The sequence below is a fragment of the Mustela putorius genome, unplaced genomic scaffold, assembly GCF_011764305.1.
Source record: "Mustela putorius furo isolate JIRA1106 unplaced genomic scaffold, ASM1176430v1.1 tig00000275_pilon_pilon_pilon, whole genome shotgun sequence".
Lineage (NCBI taxonomy): Eukaryota > Metazoa > Chordata > Mammalia > Carnivora > Mustelidae > Mustela > Mustela putorius.
The window spans coordinates 33901450-33923452 of record NW_025421341.1 but is presented as its reverse complement, the minus strand read 5'-3'; the positions used below and the strand labels follow the sequence as shown (position 1 = coordinate 33923452).

Genomic DNA, 22003 nt, shown 5'->3' with positions numbered 1-22003 from the left:
AGCATTTCTTATATTTAATCCAATCAAACGTTCTGACGATCTGATAGGGTAAGATCTCTAAGATGCTGTAACAGAAGCCCTCTCATTTGAGGTGCTTGAAGGAGTGGTTAGTAAGTTATTGTAGGGGCTGGCTAAGGAGGAGAATGAGGGGCACCTGGGAGACTCCATTGGTTAAGCGTCTGACTTTTGGTTTCGGCTCAGGTCATGATCTCAGGGTTCTGGAATGGAGCCCTGTGTTGGGCTTGCCGCTCAGTGGGCAGTCAGCTTGAATTCTCTCTCTCTCTCTCTCTTTCTCCCTCTGTCCCTCCCTCCACTTGCCCTCGTGCATGCACTCTCTAAATAAATAAATAAAATCTTTTAAAAAATAAAGAAGGGAATTGTACATGAGATATATTTATAACTAATCATTTAATTTACATAAATGCACATTCATTCAGTTTTTCAAAATATAAAACTTTTAAAAAAGATTTTATTTATTTATTTGACACAGACAGAGAGAGATCACAAGTAGGCAGAGAGGCAGGTGGAGAGAGAGGGGGAAACAGGCTCCCCGCTGAGTAGAGAGCAGGATGTGGGGCTTGATCCTAGGACCCTGAGATTATGACCTGAGCCAAAGGCAGGGGCTTAACCTACTGAGCCACCCAGGCACCCCAAAATATAAAGCTTTTTAAAAGAGGATGATAATCAGGGGGTGCCTGGGTGGCTCAGCGAGTTAAAGCCTCTGCCTTCAGCTCAGGTCATGATCCCAGGGTCCTGGGATGGAGCCCCACATCAGGCTCTCTGCTCGGTAAGGAAGCCTGCTTCCTCCTCTCTCTCTCTGCCTGCCTCTCTGCCTACTTGTGATCTCTCTCTGTCAAATAAATAAATAAAATCTTTTTAAAAAATTAATTAAAAAAAGAGAATGATAATTGATTTCTACATTTTTTTCTGAATAAATTACTCATAATTCATTATCTATAATTTATGTTTTCTTAACTTTTTTTTTTTTTTTTTTTTTGAGAGAGTGAGAGAGTGTGAGTGAGAGCGAACAGGAGAAGGGGCTCCATTTCACAACCCTGAGATCATGATCTGAACCCTGAACCACACAGGCACCCTACAGTTTTCGTTTCTTTAAGAGAGGGAGAACATAGACATCTGCAAAGCCATCTGAGTACAGAATTCTTCCTGAATTTTATCATTTTTCCCTCCTATTTTTATACAGTTGTCACACGCAAACAGCAGAATTTTTACAGATTCATCCTTACTCAATCTTTTCAGACAGTTTTAGTTTTCACAGAAATAACAGCTTTCTTTTTTATGCTCTTATCTGATCAGTATATCTTATTTGATTTGGGTAAACAGCAAAGTTTTTTGATGCACACAACTGTCCCGGTGGGAGCGGAGGCAGGAGGGAGCGTGAGGCAGGCTGCACAGCGCACCACGGGCACCGATCCATGCACAAGGAAGGACGAGCACCAGCTGAGGAGACCCTGAGGCATCCGGGTGGAGAGTTTGAGACGGCAGAGGGAGAGGCCTGTCGAGGCTTTGGGAAGGAGGGCAGGGCTGGAGAGAAAGATTTGGGCATCATCAGCATCCAGTTAGTAGTGACAATCTTAAGAGTAGAAGAATTTGTTCAGGGAGTGTGGATAGAGACAAAAAGGAGGGTGGAGAAGACTCCAACGAACGAGAAGCCTACAGGGGACAGCAGAGGAAGAGGCTTCTGCAAAGGGACCAGCAGGATATTACTGGAGATGTCTGAAGAGAAGCAGAGAACCAGGAGGCGAGCTTCAAAGGCGAGCTTCCAAATGCAAAACCAAGTCCAGGAAGCAAGAACCAAAAAGCATCCTTGGATCTGACAACCAGGCAGCCACTGGAGAGTGAGACCCTGGGTGTGTTCATGACCCCACCAAGGATTTCCCTGAAGGAAGGAAAGGAGATAGTCTGTCATCTCCTGTACCTTTGGTCCCTCTTCTCCCAGTCTGCTGGTTTCCCCAGCAGCCACTCGGCCTCCTGACTGCCCATCAGCATTCACAAACAGGTCCGTTCAGGCTGCCTGAGCTCAGGCCAGGGAAGGAGTGGTGTGTGAACTCTAAAAGGTGCCCTGACTCCCTCAAGCACAGGGAGAACAGCGTGTCCACTTGCCCCAGATGCTGCTAACTTACTCCTAGGACCAAGAGCAGGAACTATTTGCAATGCTGGCTGAGAAGCATTAGTGACATTTATCACAAAAGCTAGGATGAAACGAAATCTTCAATTACAAAGTTTTAAAACAGAGCATTTTGAGATCCTTCCATGCTGGAAGGCTTGGACAAAGATGTCTCTGTGAGGCTGCCCCCTTGGCGGTGGTCTCCCTCAGCCAATCCTGTTGCTCAACTCATTTTTCAAATGCCTAGAGACTTCCCTCAGCCTATAGTGAGCAGGCAGAGAGAGCAGGTTCTCAGGGGTTTGGGTAAGAAATATAAATGAGAAAAAAAGGCTGCACAATACAGAACATAGGCTCTACTATATAACGTACTGACGACAGGCAAGGAAAGGATTCCTAGGTTTTAAGAGTCGCCGCACACAGAAATGGACATGGAAATGTGACCAAGTTTGAGTGACAGCTACCTAAGTCCCAGGGGGCCACGGGAGCAGCTGTGATATGCAAAAGTAATCAGTACCATTCCGGGCTGCCATGTTCCTCAACAGTCAACATTCCCCAATCTCCTCAGTTCTCCGCCTCTTTAAATATGAATCCAGAATTTATAAACATATGACTCTTTTTGGAAGACAAGGGATAAAAAGAAACACATTTTTTAAAAAGCCTCATCATCAGATACTGGTCAGCTGCCTTGTAAACTTCCCTGTTCCTGTCCCCACCTCCATTCAGAGGGATGTGAGGTAGAAAGTGAGGGAAGGCTCAAATGCTGGGTTACGGCCTGGCCAGGAAAGACCAGCTGGGCGTGCCGGTCACAGGGCCACCCACACAGACACCGCTCTTTTGCCTTGGCTCATGTCAGTGGGCTTCGTGTGCCTGTGAAGTTTGGAGGGTGAAAAAGTTAGTCCCTGCCTGCCTCAGAGAACACTGTTTCAGTGCCGTGACTGGGGAAGGAAGAAGGGAAGATCCCAAGACTGCCACGTTGAACCTCACTCATGCTGGGTTCAAGCATAAGTCAAATCTGTTGGTTGCACTAAAAAAAAGAAGTGACTGACTTGATCCAGACGCAGCGCGCCGTCCACAAACCGTTGTTTGCGTAACTCCTTTGCGATTCCATGGAGATTCAAGACAGCCCGGTGCACCTCCTCACTGGTGTGCTCGGGGGAGATGGGGGGCAGCTCCTTCTCGGGGATTTTCTCGTTCGGACTTTCAATCATGCTCTGTGCGTGCTCGTAGCTCAGTTTGGTACAAGAGCGAATGATGGTCCGACCAAACCATTCACCAAGGATCTGCAAAGACAGATTGAGAGGGAATCAGGAGAACTTTTTCCAGACTTTTCTTTCATGCAACCATTCATCTGTACACATTCTACAGAGATCCACCAAGTACCAACACTGTGCTCAGAATGTGTTATGTTCTAGCTAGGCACGGAAACCGGTCAGATGAGGAAACTCCTGCCCTCAGGGAGTTCAGGCTCTAAGGGCTGGATTTAAGAGGCTGTGGAGGTCGAGAGAAGGTCTCCAAGCACACAGGTGGTACAGACCAGGCCCAGCGTGAGGGAAACTCAAGGTGAAGGGCCTGCTGGAGCACCTTTCCATTACCTTGAGTGAGTGGTCATTAATAGCAAAACTGGAAGAAAGATAAGGGATGGGGATAGAAGGCAAAGATGTGACACATGGGCAATCTGAGGACTTGGTAATGGATTGGATGTGGGGTGAGGGAGACAAGGGGGGTCACTGACAGAAACAGAGAACATAGATGAGAGAAGCAGGATGGAGGCAGAAAGAGAAAAGGAATTCCGACTTATTCTATTTGGGCCACTTATGTGAAGACAAAGGTCCAGAACAAGGTGTCTCAACCCCAGCACTATTGAGTGGGCTAATTCTTTGTTGTGCGGCCTAGCCTGTGCATTGTAAAATGTTTGGTGATATTCCTGGGCTCTGCCTGAAAGATGCCAGCAGCTGCTCCCACAACCCCAAGCTGACAACCAAAAATGTCACCAGACATTGCCAAACATCCCTGGGGGGAAACATGGCCCAGGTGGAGGCACACTGGGCTTGACATATCCACCCAAATTGAGCAGTGGTGTTTGCTGTCATGGCATTACTGTCGATTCATATTTTATCCTTAAAATTTGCCTGTATTTTCTATAATGATCATTTATTGCTTTTAAAATAAAAATAAAACAAACGTTAAAATATTTTTGGGACTGCTGAGTCTGATGGGCAGGAAGAAGATCCAGATGGTAGGCTATGTAGCAGGCAGCTGGGGTGTGGGCCTGGGGTCTGGGTCGATGACTCATCTACGGGTGGGGAACTGGCAGCCCCGGCAGGAAGGTCCGAGAAAGACAGAAAGGGCAAGGGAGAGTCAAGGCTGCACTCTCTACCACCTCTCCATGTTAGGGGGCAAAAAGAGACTCTGGAGAGTGAAAACAAAAAATGAGAGAGCTCAAAAGGACAGGAGAAAGATCAGGGTGTCCAGAGTTAGGGGAAAGGGATTTAAAGAAAGGAGTCCTCAGAAGCCACAGCAGGCACATCCAGAGCACTTGTGAGGGGAAAAGATGCTTCCCCGAGAGCAGCCATTTCAGGCTGCGACCCAATGACATAGTTTTGTTATCCTCACTCTGCAAAGGCGGGAACTGAGACACAGACATGGTAAGGGACCTGTCTGAGGTCACAGGCTGGGGAAAGGCACAGCCAGGAACCGAGCCATGGCCTGAGTCTGAGCTCTTAGCCACCACTAGGGAGAATCAAATGTCACTTGGATGTCAAGGAAGATAAAAACAAAGAAAAATCTTTGCATGTCACATTTGCTTCTTGGTGATCTTTTGGACAGCTTTTTAGGGGTTAGAGCATGGGGCGTGGGTGGTGGTGGTGGTGGTTACGCAGAGGCAAACTACAATTTCAGGTCCTGTGCTGTGCGTGCGTGGATTTGGAGAGGCTGCCACTGTGGCCCCATCCACTGTCGGGGAAGCCAGATCCTCCTGCCATCAGCCTGGTGCACACAGTCCTCAGGTGAGGCAAACAGCAGTGGCTCCTCCGTGGGCCACGATGGAATGAAGTTCTGGAAGCTTCGGGTTAAGGATAGGTGCACGGCTAGTGGAGGAAAGGTAATGAGTGTGGATGACTGCTTCTGGGGGACTGGCGGGACAGAGGATTGTGCTGGGTTTGTGGGGTGAGGGAAGAGGCACCCATTCATGAGAGAGGAAGAGTGGCCTGGAGAGGAGGCAGGAAGGAAAGGGGAGGTGAGGGAGGCAACTCTGGGGGGAGAAGTGGAGAGGGGAAAGCTCCACTCTAGCTCCACTCTATGGGGGAGAAGGCAAAGGATGAGGGGTTTAGGTGGGGCTCAAAGGCATGAAGAAGTAGAAAAGCTCTGAGAGAAATACTTTGGGGAATGGATTCATGGGCAAGGAAAACTAGACGTTCTGAGAGGCAGAAGGGGCTTGGGAGGAGGGAGGTCAGTCTAATCAGCTGCGAGACCTCTCTGCCTGGACTTGCAAACATCCCCTCTGCCTTCTTTTTCACAGGCCAAACCATTCTGTTGACAGCCTCCAAAATATGCTTCCTGAAAAAAAGCCATCTGAAGGATCCATGGGTATTTCTGGGGTAAAGGAGAAAGCCCAGCCCAGAGGAGCTGTCCACACCACACAGCCTCTATGGAACATGCTGGCTACTACCCTGGAAGGCAAGAGAGACACTGACCCCTAAAATACCCTGACCTTCCCCTGAAGGAAGAACCAGTACTCTTAAAATAGTAGCCGAGAATCCCAGGAAAAGAATGGTAAAAACTGCTCTCCTTTTCCTTTGATTCGGTGCAAAGAGCCTCATTATACATAAGAGTCTTGGATCTGTAATTTGGACTTCAATTTTCTTAGAAACAACACAAACCAACCCTTAAACTGCACTTTCTGGATTATTCCAAGAACCACTCCTATCCAAAAATATAAGTGATTCAAATACTGTGCTCATGACTCTTTCTGCTGCAGCAAGTAGGTCCTGCATTTGGCTCTCAGGAGGTGTCTGCAGTGTGTGCTGAATGCAAGAGAAATGAGAGAGCCAACTCGAGGTATCGTCCAACAGTCCCGGTGGGGAAGCAGTGCACACAGGTCTCCAGAAGAGCCCCTTTCAAGGTCAGCTCATGCTTGTCCTTCTATTACATCCACATTTCCTGAAAACTCCCCACTAATGGAGTCGCTCCAAGCTCCTCTAGAATGACAGGGCCACGACCCATTCATTCTTGTGGTCACAAAGTTTTCCCCTGAAGATTAAGCTTGTTTCCTTTTCTCCACTGCACTCCAAACCCAGTCAACCCTGCTCCTTCTATGTGTCCATTTTGTTTGCCAGTCTGTCTTTAGCATGCTTGGGGAAAGTTTCCTTTCCATTCGATTCCACACACCTTATGAGTAGTTCCACCGATTCCCTCAGGTATCCAAGTCATAGGCTATCTGGCCTCCTGGGGTCTGGGTCCTATTTTTCCTGAAGGACGCAGTACACTTCTATGGGTAACCACCACACACAGGTCAGGCAGTCTCCCACCCGCCTGACTGGGCATCTATTTTCAGGTAAACTAGTGGGTCAAGAACTGCTTTAAAAAATCTAAAGAAAGCCCCAGGTCCTCTCCTTTGAAATATTTATGCACCGAATTTTGCCCTAAGTTCCAGAAGGTTCTCAGACACTCTGCCAACCCCAAGCCCATATGTCTTTGCTCTAAACAGAGCTTATTTCTCCCTCAAAGCCCTCTGATTATGGTGCTGAGTGCTGACTAGAGGCCACTTTTTATCCTCATGAGTTTGTAAAATTTATTACCTGTAACTTGGCAAAATCAGAAGTTTACTACTCCTTACCAAAACTTGAGAACAACACACAGAGGCTACACTGTCTCAGTTAGTTTGAGCCAATTTTCCCCTAATGGGCACCTCTGCTCCTTTAGCTTGTTTCCTTATCAGTCGATGACAGGCAGCCTTCTTACCAGCACACACGAATACCACCAAACCAGATTATGGCGCAGACGAGAAGTTTCCTAGAGTGTGCTCAAGTAAGAGCACCCCTTCCTGCTCACACCCGCATCCTAGAAAAATCTGCACCAACCTTTTTTCTGAATATACAAAGGGCTGAAGAGGAAGCTTTGAAGAGCCATCAGGAACATTCTGGCCCAGAGACAGTAGCCTCAGGTAACAGAACCTATCCTGCTTTAACACAATGCAGTGATTGTGGGAATCATCCTATGCACAGATTTAAAGTGAGGCTGAGTGAGGCTGGGGGGGCACGGCTGGCTGGCACAGCCAGTTGAATGTCCAACTCTTGGCTTCAGCACAGATCATTATCTCAGGATGGAGACTGAGCCCCGCTTTGGGCTCCAGGCTCAGTGCCAAGTCTGTCTGAGATTCTCTCCCTCTCCCTCCACCCCCGGCATGCACTCTCTCTCTCCCTCTCAATAAAGAAATAAACAAAATCTTAAAAAAGAAAATCCTAGGCCAAGAAAAAGCGGAGAGGCAGCAGAGAAGCAAGGATACCCATCACTGCCTTACCTACAAGGGCAGCAAGAAAGCGAAGACCCAAATGGGGGTGGGGCAGGGTTCCCAGGGGCAGCAAGCCTTACGGCATGGGAGGAAGGTTCCTCTCTGGACAGAACACCTCATTAATCTCCCATTTGGAAACTGTCTTCACATCAACGCCCCGTCCATAACCAGCGCCAGTGGCAGGAGACAAAAGGACAAAGAGTTTTTCATGGAAAAGTAAAAAAGCCACGAGGAGCTTCATAAACAAAATCCTTCCGAAAGAAGATCCTGTCCTCCTCTTCTCCTTTGCTTCATCAGGGGATTTGGGTCACTCCCTTTCTGCAGGCTGCAAGTTTCCCGCATATTCTCTAGGACATGGCTGTCTAAATGTCAGCTTAAATACTGTGCCAAGGGCACTGAGGGCAGATGGCTGGAAGCACCCTGCTGAGGAAGGAGTGCACAATATGTACCTCCAGACCTCCTTTCCCGTACCAGGTAAGCGAGGAAATGGCACAACCCTGGAGGGCATCTGGCCTGCTTGGGCTGTAGGGCACTTTCATACCTACTGCCTTTTAGAATCTCTTCAACACCTCTGATGGAGTGCACCGATCAGCCCATTCCACAGCTGAGAAAATAGGCTGGCAGTCTGAAAAGTCACACAGTCTCCTCATTGGCAGCCAAGACTGGGTCTGTGTCTCACTATGTAAGATTCAAAATTCAGTTTCACATGTGTCACACCGCAGCCGAATACACTGTATTTCAGCTGAGACCGACAGTAAGGTAAAGGAGTCAAAGCATGCCTCAAATATATACTAACTTTCTCTAATTTACAGATACAGAATTGTGAGGAAATGTATCCTTTGAAAACTGTCCATTTCTATCAACCTATATTTTAAAATTTACTTTGAAAAGAAGGTCAGCACCTCCCTAAGTCAAAGCTACCAAGGACACTTCTGAAAAGGAACTGGGCTGAAAGAGGAAGGGCTCCAAGACGGCTGGGAGAGTCTGTGGTGGAAGGTGCTAGGGACTGCAGTGGGCACAGCCAGCAGGATGGGTGGCTGCTGGCTGAGCAGCAAGTGGGGGTCTCCTCTGCTCATCCTGTCACTTTTTAAAGAATGAAGAAGGCCAGGTTAGGATTACAGAGTAGAGAGTCGATGGAAGCACAGTCCACAGTACCCTTCATTTAGGCCTGGCCATGTCTTCTCCTCCTGTGTGGAGAGGCTCTGAAGCTGCTCTGGGCCCACCACAGGCCTTTGCCAATGGTGGGGAGGACAGAGCCTGGGCTCAGAGCAGAGGGCTGCGAGTTTGCCAGCTGGTTGTAGTTTATAAGGCAGTTTGTTTATGTGCTAGACTTTTCTGGAAGATTTATTTTATAGAAAACAAGCCTGAGTAAACTGTGTACTCTTCTACTGTCTCAAGCCACCTGCTATCAGCCTAGCCTGCTGACCCTTGACTATAATTGGGTCCCTTCCCATCCTGATCAAGAGACAGCTGTCTAGACTTCTAAGCTTAAGAGGAGGGAGACGAGGCAACTTTCTCAAGTGTTTGCCTCAGAAACCTAGGAAATGGCAGGAACATGAGAGGAGCCTGAAGGCCCGGATGTGGTTAGGAGACAAGAATTCCATTCCTATGACAGAGGATGAGGGCACCACGCTTGAGTAGTCCTGGAAAAGTGTTCTCTTTACCTCAGACAGTTGTATGGGGCTTGGGAGGCCTAAGGGCTGTGTGGGAAGGAAGCTATAGGTGGAAGGAGAGGGAAGAAAGTGTAGGAGAGCAAGGGAGGGAGGCTTCTGAGGACTAGGTTCAGAGAGACCCAGGAAATACAAAATTACAAACTTCTAAAGCCACTGAGGTTCATTTACTCAGCTCTAGCCGTTCAACAAGACCAACCTGGCCCATCTCTTAAACACAGAGGTCCTTTAAAGACACCTACCAAAGCGACCCATTGTATTGTTTACTAACCCAAAGGCCCGAATCTTTAGATTTAATTCAAATACATTATTAATAACATCAAAATGCAGGAGATAAGCTGATTAAAAATAATTCTTAGCTCTTTGCCTGACAGCCTTATAAACTAGAAATGTCTTTTTTGTTTTTGTTTTTGATCTCTTGAAATTATTTTGTTTTGAATCCTTACTTGAGTCTCAAGGATTCCCAGCAAAGTCTGTGCTCATGATTTAGTCTGCTGTTACCCTGAAGTGACCCTTAGGTAAGCCTCTAATTGCCCGGTGCCTTCATTAGCAAACTGGGTCATGAGAGGCCCCGAGAACACAGCAGCGTTTTTCTAAAGGCTCCTTTGGTCTTGGGTTGTTCCTACAGGCCTGACATAAAACAATTCTGCCCCTGCCTCCTCGAAGAACTAAAGATGGATATTCGGGGAACTTTTCTATTATCCTCAGAATCAGCCTTGGAAGCTATTGTCTCTGGGCAATAGCATTGGGAGCTACTGGGGCCGGATTTTCACTGTAGGGTCTGAGGATGAAACACAAAACCCAACAATGTGTTTCTGTGTTGGTAACCAAAGCTGGAGGGGACACGACACTGCATGAGCCCAGGCTCTGCAGGCTTGCTGCGAATGCCACAGTGGCCCAGGATGCGCACACCATTTTCTGTTTCAAGTTTCCCAGGATTCCCACAGGTGGCAACTGGGGAGCAGTGGGGGCGAGAGCCTGTGGAGAGGTCCGCATGGGGAAGCAGGTGGTGAGCCTCTTCCAACAACATGAGCCGTGGAAAGCCCTCCTCAGCCCCCAGGACACAGCTCAGAACTGCTAAGAAGACTGCTATAGATAAAAAGGCCACGCCCAGGGGAACCCCAGTTCATTTACGCAGACTGAATAAACAAAGGACTGAAAACAGGTATGCAGTTTACTTTACAAATCATTTTCAAGCACACATGACACTGTGCAGCATGGGGAGGAGATTATAAGATTAAGAGTGGGTTCTGTTTACCAGGATGTTAAGATCTAGGAGGACAACAGATCTGTGCACAAATGGCTCTTAAGGGCAGTCAGGTGCTGCAGGGTGGAGAGACGGGAGAATGGATTCTGAGGGAAGGGAGCACCTTCCCGGACTTCAGCAGCGGTCCCCACTCTTCACTCCCTCCGAGCTGAGAGTGCTAGGGGGGCGGGGGGTGGGGGGAAAGGGTTCCTCTCCTCCTACTGAGGGCTAACCTTGGGTCAGGGCCTCCCAGTCATTTGTGACCTGGCTCCAAAAATCTGTTCCTTCTTTCCTCATTTTCAACAGCTCCTTTTCTATTCGCCTTCCCCTATAGCCTACAAACATATTCCAATATCTCTTATCTGGTTATTAAAAGGAAAGAGGAAAAAAAAAGTCTCAAAGCAATTCTTATTGGAGAAGAAAAAGAACTCTATAAACGCACCATTAGGAGATAACTACTGTTTCTATTTTGATGCATATTTAATTCCTGTATCTTCAGTACCTTGTGTCATACCCAAACAGAGCAAATATTCAATGAGTCTTTACCAAAGGAATAAAGGAAGGACTAATAACAGAGGAAGCGGCATTTTAGATGGATCTCAGTGGTAAGTAGGATTGGTGCTGGTAGAGATGAGGGGAAGGACATGCTAGGAAGAGGGGAAAGCATATGTAAGGTCTCTGGAATGTGGCAATTTGGGGGCCAAACAAACCCTTCAGTGGCAAGAGTAGAGTCTGAGGGGCTTGGAGGATAGCTGGTAGACAGTCATGAAATGGCAGAAGAGTGGGTAGAGGTCTGTGTACATCACACTCTGGAGACTGGACTTCTGGGGGGAAATCCTAGCCCACCACCATGCTGTGAGAGGATGCTGAGCAACAGAGTGATGGGACCAGAGTCACCTTCTGGAAGGTCATCTAACAGCACAGGGGAAATAGAATGGAGAGCCATGAACTGGGTCTCTCAGCGTCCCAGGGGAGGATGGCAAGGACTTGAGCAGGGGGCGGCAACTGTAGGAACAGAAGAGAGAGGACTGATTAGAGACACCCGGCGAAGGGAGAAACGTTAGCGCTCAGAACGGATGTGATGGGGCAGGTGTGAAGAAAGCTAGAGACTGAGAGACCAAGTGGCTTAGAGAATGCTGATGCCATTAAAAGATCTAGACAACACAGGCCTTAAGCCCAAGTTGGAATGGGTGCATGTTTTACTGCATGAAGAGAAGGGAAAGGATGAAGGAAGGTGGAGAGGGGCTGTAGCTCTCTGAAGGGGGTTTTCAGCAGATCCAGCAGCTGGTCCCTCTGGTTTCCAGGAAGAGTTGAAAGTCACCTGGGAAAATGGTGGCTCTTGAGGGAAGAGGAGAGCAAGGCACCATGGAAGGCCCAAGGCACCATGGGCCCTCAAATAAAGGTTTGAGACAGTGGTGCTGGTCGTAAATAAAAAGGATTCCTAAGTAGCAGCTTAACTGGCAGACACCATGGTTCTCCCACAACGTCCAACATTCCACATGGGTGCATCAGGCAGGGCCTGCACAGATTTTCCTAGAACTACTGGGAATGGGCAGAAACCTGACAGGTGCTCTAACATGGCTGTTTAGGGAGTATGATTTCTCGATGTGGTCAGGTCATGAAAGTTGGGCTGGGGAGCCTAGGAGAGAGGTCAGTTTTATAAGAAAGGCCAGGTTTTCCCATGTGAGCAAAGGTGCTCCAGGAAAGGAGAAGAGACTCTAGTCCCAAGATAACTTTGTAGTCCGTGCATTCCTAGCAGAGAAGACAGGGAGAAAATAACGAAAAAAATCCTATTGTAAAGACTTTTTAGATTTTATTCTGAATGAAAGACTGGAGAGTTTCTGAAAAGGAGAGACACGACCTAATGTCTGACTTAGAAGGATCGCTCTGACCACTGTGTAAAGAGGAGATGAAATGGGGCAGCTGAGGTGAGGAGGACAGTTAGAAGGCTGCTGTGGTCCAGGTGGGGGGATAGCAGCTTGGCCCCAGGTGACAGGGCTCAGAGCAGTAAGGAAGGGGGAAAGAGTCTGGAGGCAGTTAGAAGGCAAAGCTGAGGTGATTTATTGGTAGACTGGATGTGAAGGGTGAGAGAAAGACCAAAGTCAATAATGACCTTCTGGATTTTGGCCTGCATCAATGGCTGAAATGAGGTTGCCCTTGATTGAAGTTGAAATAAGCAACTTCTGGAGCACACTCCCACATTCCAGCTGAGCTAGATGGCACATGGCGGGGACGCTGTGGGAGAGGCAAGCCATGGATCGCTACTGTCATTGTGAGACCCTTCCATTATTGTTCTGAACTTTGACCCTGGCGTTTCATGGTTCTAAGGTTCAAAGACTCAGTAATCAAGTCCAATTATTGCTTATGATCTCTTCAAAGCATAACATTGGTGTTTTTACAAAGGTGACTTCAAATGAAGATATCTTCTGATGAGTGGGGCACACAGGACACGGTACCTGTTTGCACAGCCTTAGTGCCAAGGGAGACAGAAGTGCTGGAGATCCCAAGTTCACACTGGTCTCTCACGGTCAAAGTGGACTTCGTGGTACCAGAGTTGGATCTTATGAAGCACAAGATGTCGCTGGGTTTGTTTTCCCTCATGACAATATAAATTTTGAAATCAGAGAACAATGCTCTCACCACCAGTACATGAAAAACGTGCCCAAGAGACCCTTCAGCTTGATGATTCACAGACCTGTGCCCCTGGGGCAAATAATACATTATATGGTAATAAAAACAATGAAAAAAACCCAGACCCTTCCCAGTTCATTGACCTAAAAATCTGGGTATTGGCTTAATGAAAGCATAGACAACCAAGATTTTTTAGTGTGGCTCTTTAAAAAAAAAAAAAATCTAGTGGGTGTTTGAAGAAAGTTGGAATGACCTTTCTAGAGCTGGTCATGCCTGCTCCAGAAAGTAAGACATTCTAGGAGACTAAGGAAAAACGCAGAACTTTCTCCACTTCAACTGCCAGTGAGGCCGGCGGCCATGAAGTAGCAGCAGAAGGCTGCAGGGGGCGCTGCTCTGGCCCCTTCTAAGTCCAAGACATCACCAGTGGAGCAACCACCACATACAAACCCAGCCTCAGGCTCTGGTTGCTCTCCTTCTCATTTACTCCAGGTTCTTGATGCGGGGGCCCCCTTCCTCCTCAATGGCCTCCTCCGGCTCCCTGTCCCTCCTGCCTGCTTCCCCTGCCCCCGGGGTTAATGCAGGCTTTCCTTGCTTCTTGCCAGGGTCTTGAACAAGCCCCACCCCCCGGACAGGAGTCTGGCGTCTGACATCTCATTTCATGTATCTTGACTGTAAGAGGTACTCATGCAAAACTACATCTCAGGACAACCAACCCACCGGGCCCACCCACTAGGTAGTCTCTTGGTTGTGCAGGGTATGGCCAGTGGGTCTTGCTCCATGATGGTCCCCAGCCCAAATCCTGCACTTCCTCTTTGGCTTAGTTTGGGGGAGGCTTGGTCTGGTGCCCTTCTGGACCCTGTGCCTACTTCACACCTGCTCTCCAGCCAGAAGTCTTGCTCACCAGACGCTGCCTCCAACAGAAACCTTAAAGACCAATGGAGTTTTCAGACTTCGCTTCTTTCGAGTTCTTCTTTTATGACCCTCGTATTTTAGTAGTTCATTAGATCAGGCAGCTTTTTATTTCTTGGGTTTGAGGCTGGCAGGCATAATTGAAATTCAAAGTTCTTTTCTGTTGACTCAAGTCAGTTTTCTTCTATGGGCTTTTATTTTCTATTTCAACTTTTGCAAAAATAAGCACTTATAAAAATATAAAATGTATGTTTTCAAAAAACATTAGAAAATACAAAAAAGTAGAGAAAATTACTCATACTCTTTCTACCCAAATACAACCACTATTGGCTTTCTATTTTATTTCCTTCTGATCTTTTTCCATTCATTTTTCCCCCCATGCATGGGTCCCACCTCCACCAAAATATGATTGCTGGCATACTATCTTCACAGTTCCTTCTTTGTATCTCAGATCATATTTACTTCTTTACTTTTAAAAAGGAACTTATAGGGGTGCCTGTGTGGCTCAGTGGGTTAAAGCCTCTGCCTTCAGCTCAGGTCATGATCCCAGGGTCCTGGGATCAGGCCCCACATTGGGCTTTCTGCTCAGCGGGGGGCCTGCTTCCCCTTCTATCTCTGCCTGCCTCTCGGCCTACTTGTGATCTCTCTCTGTCAAAATAAATAAAAATAAATAAATAAATAAATAAAATTTTTTAAAATATTTAGGGGTCATAAAAACCAAACGTAACGTGTGTGACTTGTTTTGCTTCCACTTGTGACAAATCAGTTGGAGACAATCAGGGAAATGTAATTATGGACTGGGTTGTGGATAACACCAAGGCATCGGAATTAATTGTTAGGGGTGCTAGCATTATTGTTATGCAAGAAAATGTCCAAATTAAGTCACGTATCAAAATATTAGTGAAATGACATTATGTCTCCGGCTTGTTTTAAAATACTTTAGAAAGAAAGAAGGGGGGGGGGGATTGCCAGTAGTGAATCTGGGAGATAGGGATGGTGGGCTTATGTGCTATTTTCTTTACTTTTACGCATTTATGAAATTTTTCAAAGTAAAAATTGGAAAGTTAAAGTAGCCATAGTTCAAGCAGACAAACAGTGTTAAAGTCTAGTTATGAAAACCAGCAGCCCTCTGTCCCTTTCCTTGCCAAGGGTAACCTCTTTCACCTTTGCAGGTGGTTATGTTGCTGGCTACTTCCATCTTTCTACCTAGCCTGCTTGATGACTACTTGGTTTTTCAATTTTAGGCATTATTGAAAACCCTTCACTATAGAAGAAGAGAATTTATTTTTCTTTCCACATGCACTCCCTTCCCCCAACCAACCCACATAACCGTTCCAGGCCCTCATCTTCCCGATGACGACATCATCACTACCAGAATGAAGTATTATGACTACGTACATATTAAGAATGCTGTTTCTTCCTACACCACTTTTTTATTTTCACTAGAATTAATAATTATCTCATCTTCATTTGCTTGATTTTTCTTTATACTATGTACATGAATCCACCCCAATCTTTCCACCGACTGTCTAAAACAGTGGTTCTTTTTTTTTTTTTTTTCTTGAAAGATTTTATTTGCCAGAGAGAAACACAGCAAAAGAGGGAACACAAGCAGAGGGAGTGGGAGAAGGAGAAGCAGGCTTGCCACCGAGCCAGGAGCCCTACATGGGGCTCGAACCCAGGACCTTGGGGTCATGACCTGAGCCGAATGCAGATACTTAATGACTGAGCCACCCAGGTGCCCCTAAAACAGTGGTTCTTAAAGTATGGTCCGTGGCCTCTTGGAGGGTCCCTGAGACCCCTCCAGGGGCATATGAGGTCAATGCTGTTTTCATAATAATACTAAGGCACTCTTTGTCCTTTTCCACACGTTGACATTTACCCTCGCAGAACAAAAGCACTGGTGGGGTAAAGTTCGACCGCCTTGGCAGGAATCAGGCAACAGCAAAACCACATCAGGGGCCGGGGTACCCTCTACCACCTCACCCACAGCAACAAAGAAGCTACCTCGCTACAGAATGTTCTTGATGATGCAGTACAAGTTTTTAGTTTTATTATGCCTCAATCCTTGAGTCCTTGTCTCCTTATGCTGCTTGCTCAAGTAGTATGGTCGTCTTGGGAAAAGGTGTTTCTGTAACTTTGACCGGTAAGCTAAACTGATCGCTTTTTTTTTTTAACAGAACACCATTTTACCTTAAGGAACAAATATCACTCTAGCTGTGGTTCTTTGGCACTTCGAGGAAAACAACTGCATTATTTATTGCCCATGATAAAATTTGAGCTTTTGCAAATATTAGAATTTTGGAAACCTTGTATCCAACACATGAATGCGTGTTTCCTAATACTTAAAATCTTACCTAAATCAGCAGAGGCACTAACCAAGGTGATATTTTGAGATCATATAATGAAATGTTCACATTTAAGAGATCAGCATAATGAGCCAGTGTTTTCTAAATGAAGTAAACTTTCTAAGTACATGATAAAAAAAAATCTCTGTATGGGTAAAAGATCCATTTAAAGTATCAAACAGATTTTACTGTAACCCAGTTAAAAAAAAAAACTCAACTGATATTGTATTAATCTATGGGGGTGGCCCTCACAGTATACCCTAGTGAGGGGGCTTAAACCACATTGATTTCTCACAGTTCTAGAGGCTGGGAAGGCCAGTGTGGTACCTGGTGAGAGAGGCTCTCTTCCTGGCCTGCAGGCATCACCTTCTCACTGCGTCCTCACAGGTCTCTTCTTATAAAGACATTAATTCTATCAGATCAAGGCCCCACCCTTATGAACTCATTTAACCTTAATTATCTCCCTATAGGCTGTACCTCCAAATATACATTGTGGGCCTCAGGGCTTTAACATACGAGTTTTGGGGGTACAGAATTTAGTCTGTAGCACATACAGTTTCGGATTCTAAGACTGGAATTAATTTTTAAGGAACTGCCGAATTCTGGTGTAGTACAAGGACAAATATCCACAATTATCTGAAAAAGTGATTAAAATACACCTTTCTTTCCTAATGACCTGTCTGAAGCTGGATTTTCTTCACAAATGTAATTCAACCAAAATAACTTATTCTAACAGTTTGAATATAGAAGCATATATGAGAACCTCGTTTAACGTCTTTAGTACAGATGTGAAAAAGATTTACAAAAATATAAAGCCAGCTTCTCTTCTAAATTTTAGAAAATGTAGTTATTTTTCATAAAGTGGTATTTATTTTAACATAATGGATTGGGCTTAGTATTATTACCTTAATTTAAATAGGTAAATGCTTAAAGTTTTTATTGGTTTTAATTTCTAATAAGGTAAACAGTGGTAATTCACATGAACAGAAGCGTTCTGAGGTCATCAAAGACTCTTTTTAGTGTAACAAGTGCTGGGACTAGAAAGTTCTATAACTGGGGCGCCTGGGTGGCTCAGCGGGTTAAGGCCTCTGCCTTCAGCTCAGGTCATGATCCCAGGGTCCTGGGATCGAGCCCCGTATTGGGCTCTCTGCTTGGCAGGGAGCCTGCTTCCTCCCCTCTTTCTGCCTGCCTCTCTGCCTACTTGTGATCTCCCTCTCTGTCAAATAAATAAATAAAATCTTAAAAAAGAATAAAAAGAAAGTTCTATAACTGCTGATCTAAATCATTTCTCAAGAAATTCAGACACATAGCTCTTTTAACCATTTCATTTTCTTAAAGACAGCTCTCTTAGAGCCTTCGGGCCTGCTACAGTCTGGACTATCTTCTATACCTCCCTAGGACCAGTGCCCTAAGGACTTCCTTCACCATCATCTATAGGTGTCAGCCAATCATGGTCCAGGGGTCAAATCCCGCCTGCCACCTACTTCTCTTTTTAACTTAAATTCAATCTAAGGAGCATACAGTTGCACAGAACATCCAATGCTCATTCCATCACATGCCCTTCTTAATGCCCATCATGCAGTGACAGCCATCTATTTTTAAGGAAAGTTTCACTACACCACAGTCATGCTCTTTCATTTATGCATTGTCTGCTTTTGCACCACAGCAGCAGAACTGAGTAGTTGTGACAGAGACCGAATGGCCTAAAAGCTAAAAAAAAAGAAAAAGGTACTATTTTTATAGGAAAAGTTTGTCCTTTTCAGAGAAAATTTCCCAATCTGTGATCTAGGTGATTCTTTCACTGCTTTCTTGGGTTGGTTTATTTGCTCCCAGAATCCCAGGTCTTCCTCCTTCTGACTTACTCTTTCACTCTGGTAAAGCCCATCTTCTGGTAGCTTCTGAGAAAGGGTATATGAGAGATACATTTTTTTTTTTTTTTGAGGCCTTGCATGTCTGAAATGTCTTTTCCTACTCACACATTTTATTCAGAACTTATCAGGGTACAGAGTTTTAGCACAAAAATCAGTCTTTTGGAAACCAGGAAGCTTTGTTTCAATTGCCATCTAGCTACTAGGCTTATAATACAAAAACAGTCTGAAGGTATTCTGAGTCCTGATAATACTGTATGTGACTTTTCTTTTTTCCTTCTTAGAAGCCAAGAGGATCTTTCCTTTGTCCTTGATGCTCTGAAATTTTATGATGCTGTGGCCTGGAGACGACGTGTATCCAAACATAGTGCTGGGGCATTGGGTGCTTTCACTCTGGAAAGTCACATCCTCTGGTAAAGGGAGAGTTCCTGAATTATTTTATTGATCATTTCTTCCCCCTCTATTTTGACTGTTCCCTATTTCTGGAATGTTCACTGAACAGATACTGGCTATCCTGGACTAGTTCTCTAATTTTCTTACCTATTCTATCTCTTTCTGGGACAGTTCCTCAACTCTGTCTTCCAACCAGAGTCTTGAATCTTCGTTTCTTCTATCATGTTTTAAATTTTCATGAGCTCTTTTTTCCTGTACCAACCCACTTCTTTTGTAAAGTATCTAGAGGTTACGACATCATTTCTTTGTTTTTTTTTTTTTAAAGATTTTATTTATTTATTTGACAAAGAGAGATCATAAGTAGGCAGAGAGGCAGGCAGAGAGAGAGAGAGGGAAGCAGGCTCCCTGCTGAGCAGAGAGCCCAATTGGGGACTCAATCCCAGGACTCCAAGAGCACGACCTGAGCTGAAGGCAGGGGCTTAAACCACTGTGCCACCCAGATGCCCCCATGACATTATTTCTTTAAAAAAATTCTCATGGGCTATAAGTGATAGTTTCTTTTCCCCTGTAGAGTCTGTTTTGCCGTAGTTGCTTTTTTCTGTTTGTTTACTTTGGTTTTTTTATTTCATGGAAGAGGCTCTGGTCTTGGTTGTCTCTCTCTTGTTAAGTAATCTCTACACCCAGTGTGGGGCTTGAACTCATGACCCAAGATCAAGTGTTGCCCATTCCACCAACTGAGCCAGCCAGGTGCTCCTTGGTTGTTTCTTCACATGTGAGAATGAAATACTGAAGTGCTGATTTTTAGTGAAATCCTAAAAAGTGCTGCTTGTGTTGGTGGAGCTTTCTGCCTCTAGGCTTTTCTGCAGGGAGACACAGCTGGGCTGCAGGTGAGGAAGCCCCCCGCCCCCCAGGTTCTTATCTCTAAATCTTCATCATACTCAGACTCCTCAAACAGAAAAAAAAAAAAAAAAGGTTTCTTATCTCTTGACTCAAGGGTATAAGGCTTGATGACCAGAATTCTGGGCTTGGTTGGAAAAGAAAGCTAAGATTTTAAACATTCAGGATGCCAGCACTCACTCGACCTCTCCCAAGGCCATCAGGTGTGCTTGGTGTCCTCTAGTTTAGACATCCTTTGCTTTATCCCATCCAGAGGATACATTTCTGGTCTTCTTCCCACTTATGGCAGGGGCCATCTTTCTAAACAAATTTTCAAGCAGTACGGTCAGTTTCCTCTTCACCCACCTCTCCTCTACTTTGTGGAGTTATGTGGTGCCATCGATTTCTGAATTTCTTTAGGGTTCTGCTATGTCAAGTCGGGTTGTTTCTTGGCCTTCTCCATCGTTGGCTCAGGATTCAGCTTTCTCGGGACTGCTAAGTCAGTTACCACTCATCCATCTGCTTCCAGCTTCCAAAATTTTGTTGCTGTTGTCTGCTCTCCCATTCTCTTTGTCCTTGTGGGTTTATGTCTTAAAAAAAAAAATCTCTTCACTGTTGTTTTAGTGAGGTTTTGGGAGGGAATGAAAGTGAATGTGGGTATTTGATCCTCCATCTTTATTTGGAACGTCTTCATAATTCAATATCTTCTTTTTACTTCCACTTAATATCACAGCATAAACATTTCCTATGCTCCCACGAGGTCTCTGTCACAGCGTTACTAACTGTGTCACATTCCACTGAATGTCACATCTTACTTCATTGTTGCATTTTTTTTTTTTTTTTTGGATGTTTAGGGTTGTTTCTGTTTGTGGGGGAGGAGACTGGTTTTCTTTCTTTTTTTTTTTTTTTCCTGGAGCTATCTTCCATTTATCTGCCTTACTTCGACCCTATCTTCAGGGCATGCCTGCTGACATTCTTCTCCTTTCTGTTCTTGATCCATGGTTTCATCACCACTGGCCTTGATGATAGCATTACCTTGGGTCAATTTAATTCATCTTTTTTTTTTTTTTAAATTCATCTTCAAACTACTGGGTCACCCGTACTACACTGGAGCACTCACCTTCCTACAATGGCACCTTTCTCAGGACACTTCAGAGGGATGCTAACATTCAGAATTCATCTGTGACTGGCATTTGAGGCTCCTAATAGTTTGATTTCACCCCACCTATCCAAACTCACAACCCTTTCCCCAAATGTCCTCTCGGAATGTTCCCCTTTCACAGCCAAGCCACATTTGCCTTCATGTCCATATTATCTCCTGCCCTAAGCCTCCCCACTTGACCTTGCTGACAGAATTTCTTCCCTCCCCTGAGAAAAGATAAAAAACAAGTAACTTGTTTCTAATTGCTTAGGGTCAGTCTGGCCTTCTAAGTGGACTGACGGCTCTTTGGGGGCAGGGGGCTCTTTTCTGTTCTCCCCTGTGGCGGCTACAGTGGTCCCTACAGTGCCCTCATCCTCCCACCACGGGGTTCCAGCTCCACCTCAGGCACCCAGGGGATGATTAACAGGGACTCACTGAATGAAGTGGTCACGTGTGTAAGTTGTTTACCTTGCCCTCCGGGGTTAGTGTCCAGATCACGGAGAAGGTCAGCTTGTCGGTCATGGGATGGAGGCTGCACAGCTCCTCGCACAGCAGCCTGGGAAGCATGGGGATGACCTGCAAACAGAGAACAGGCCTGTGAGCACTTTCCTGCAGTTTTACCACAGGCTTAGAGCAGCCCCGAGGGCAGAGTTTTGGTGAACACCTTGAGCTTCCAGAACAAGCTCAAGATGGAGGAAGCTTCTCCCCCCAAAGACTAGACCATCTGGTACTTTTTCCACGAGCCTCTAGAGAAGTGGGAACGTCAACTGGAAAGATGAGAAGAATTGGTAACAGGGAAAAAGTAGGTACATTACAGCGATGAAAAACAACGACTTTTTACTAAAAAAAAGTCTATATACTAAAACCGAAGCTCTAGAGTCGAATGACTTGTACTTTTGGGTGCAACTGTTCCAGTTGAACTATATACTTAAGAGCCCACTGTCTTATATTTAAGTCTTTAATTCGAGCTAATTTGTGTGTGGTGATGTAAGACGGGAGTTTAGTTTCATTCTTTGCATGTAGCTGTCAGTTTTCCCAATGTCATTTATTGAAGAAACCATCGAAGATTAGTTGACCATATATACATGGGAATCATTTCAAGCTGTGTATTCTGTTCTGTTGGTCTGGTGTCTGTTTTCATGTTAGTACCATACTGCTTTGATTATTATAGCTTTGTAATGTAGTTTGAAATCAGAAGTGTGGTGCCTCCAGTTTTGTCTTTGGTCTCAAGATAGCTTTAGCTGGTCAGGGCTAACTTTTGCAGTTCTGTATGAATTTTAGGATAGC

At 45.5% G+C, this 22003-nt stretch overlaps 1 protein-coding gene across 6 annotated transcripts in view; it reads right to left on the bottom strand.

Annotated features, from left to right (window-relative positions):
- DIS3L2 (DIS3 like 3'-5' exoribonuclease 2) overlaps positions 1–22003 on the bottom strand; it is a 366495-nt gene that overhangs the window by 68223 nt on the left and 276269 nt on the right. For all 6 annotated transcript variants that reach the window (XM_045078897.1, XM_004773468.3, XM_045078901.1 and 3 more), the window contains 2 exons: positions 21185–21292; positions 3172–3405 (listed from right to left, as the gene is read on the bottom strand). In XM_045078897.1, coding sequence (XP_044934832.1) covers positions 3172–3405; positions 21185–21292 — 342 coding nt within the window. The remainder of the gene's footprint in view (positions 1–3171; positions 3406–21184; positions 21293–22003) is intronic.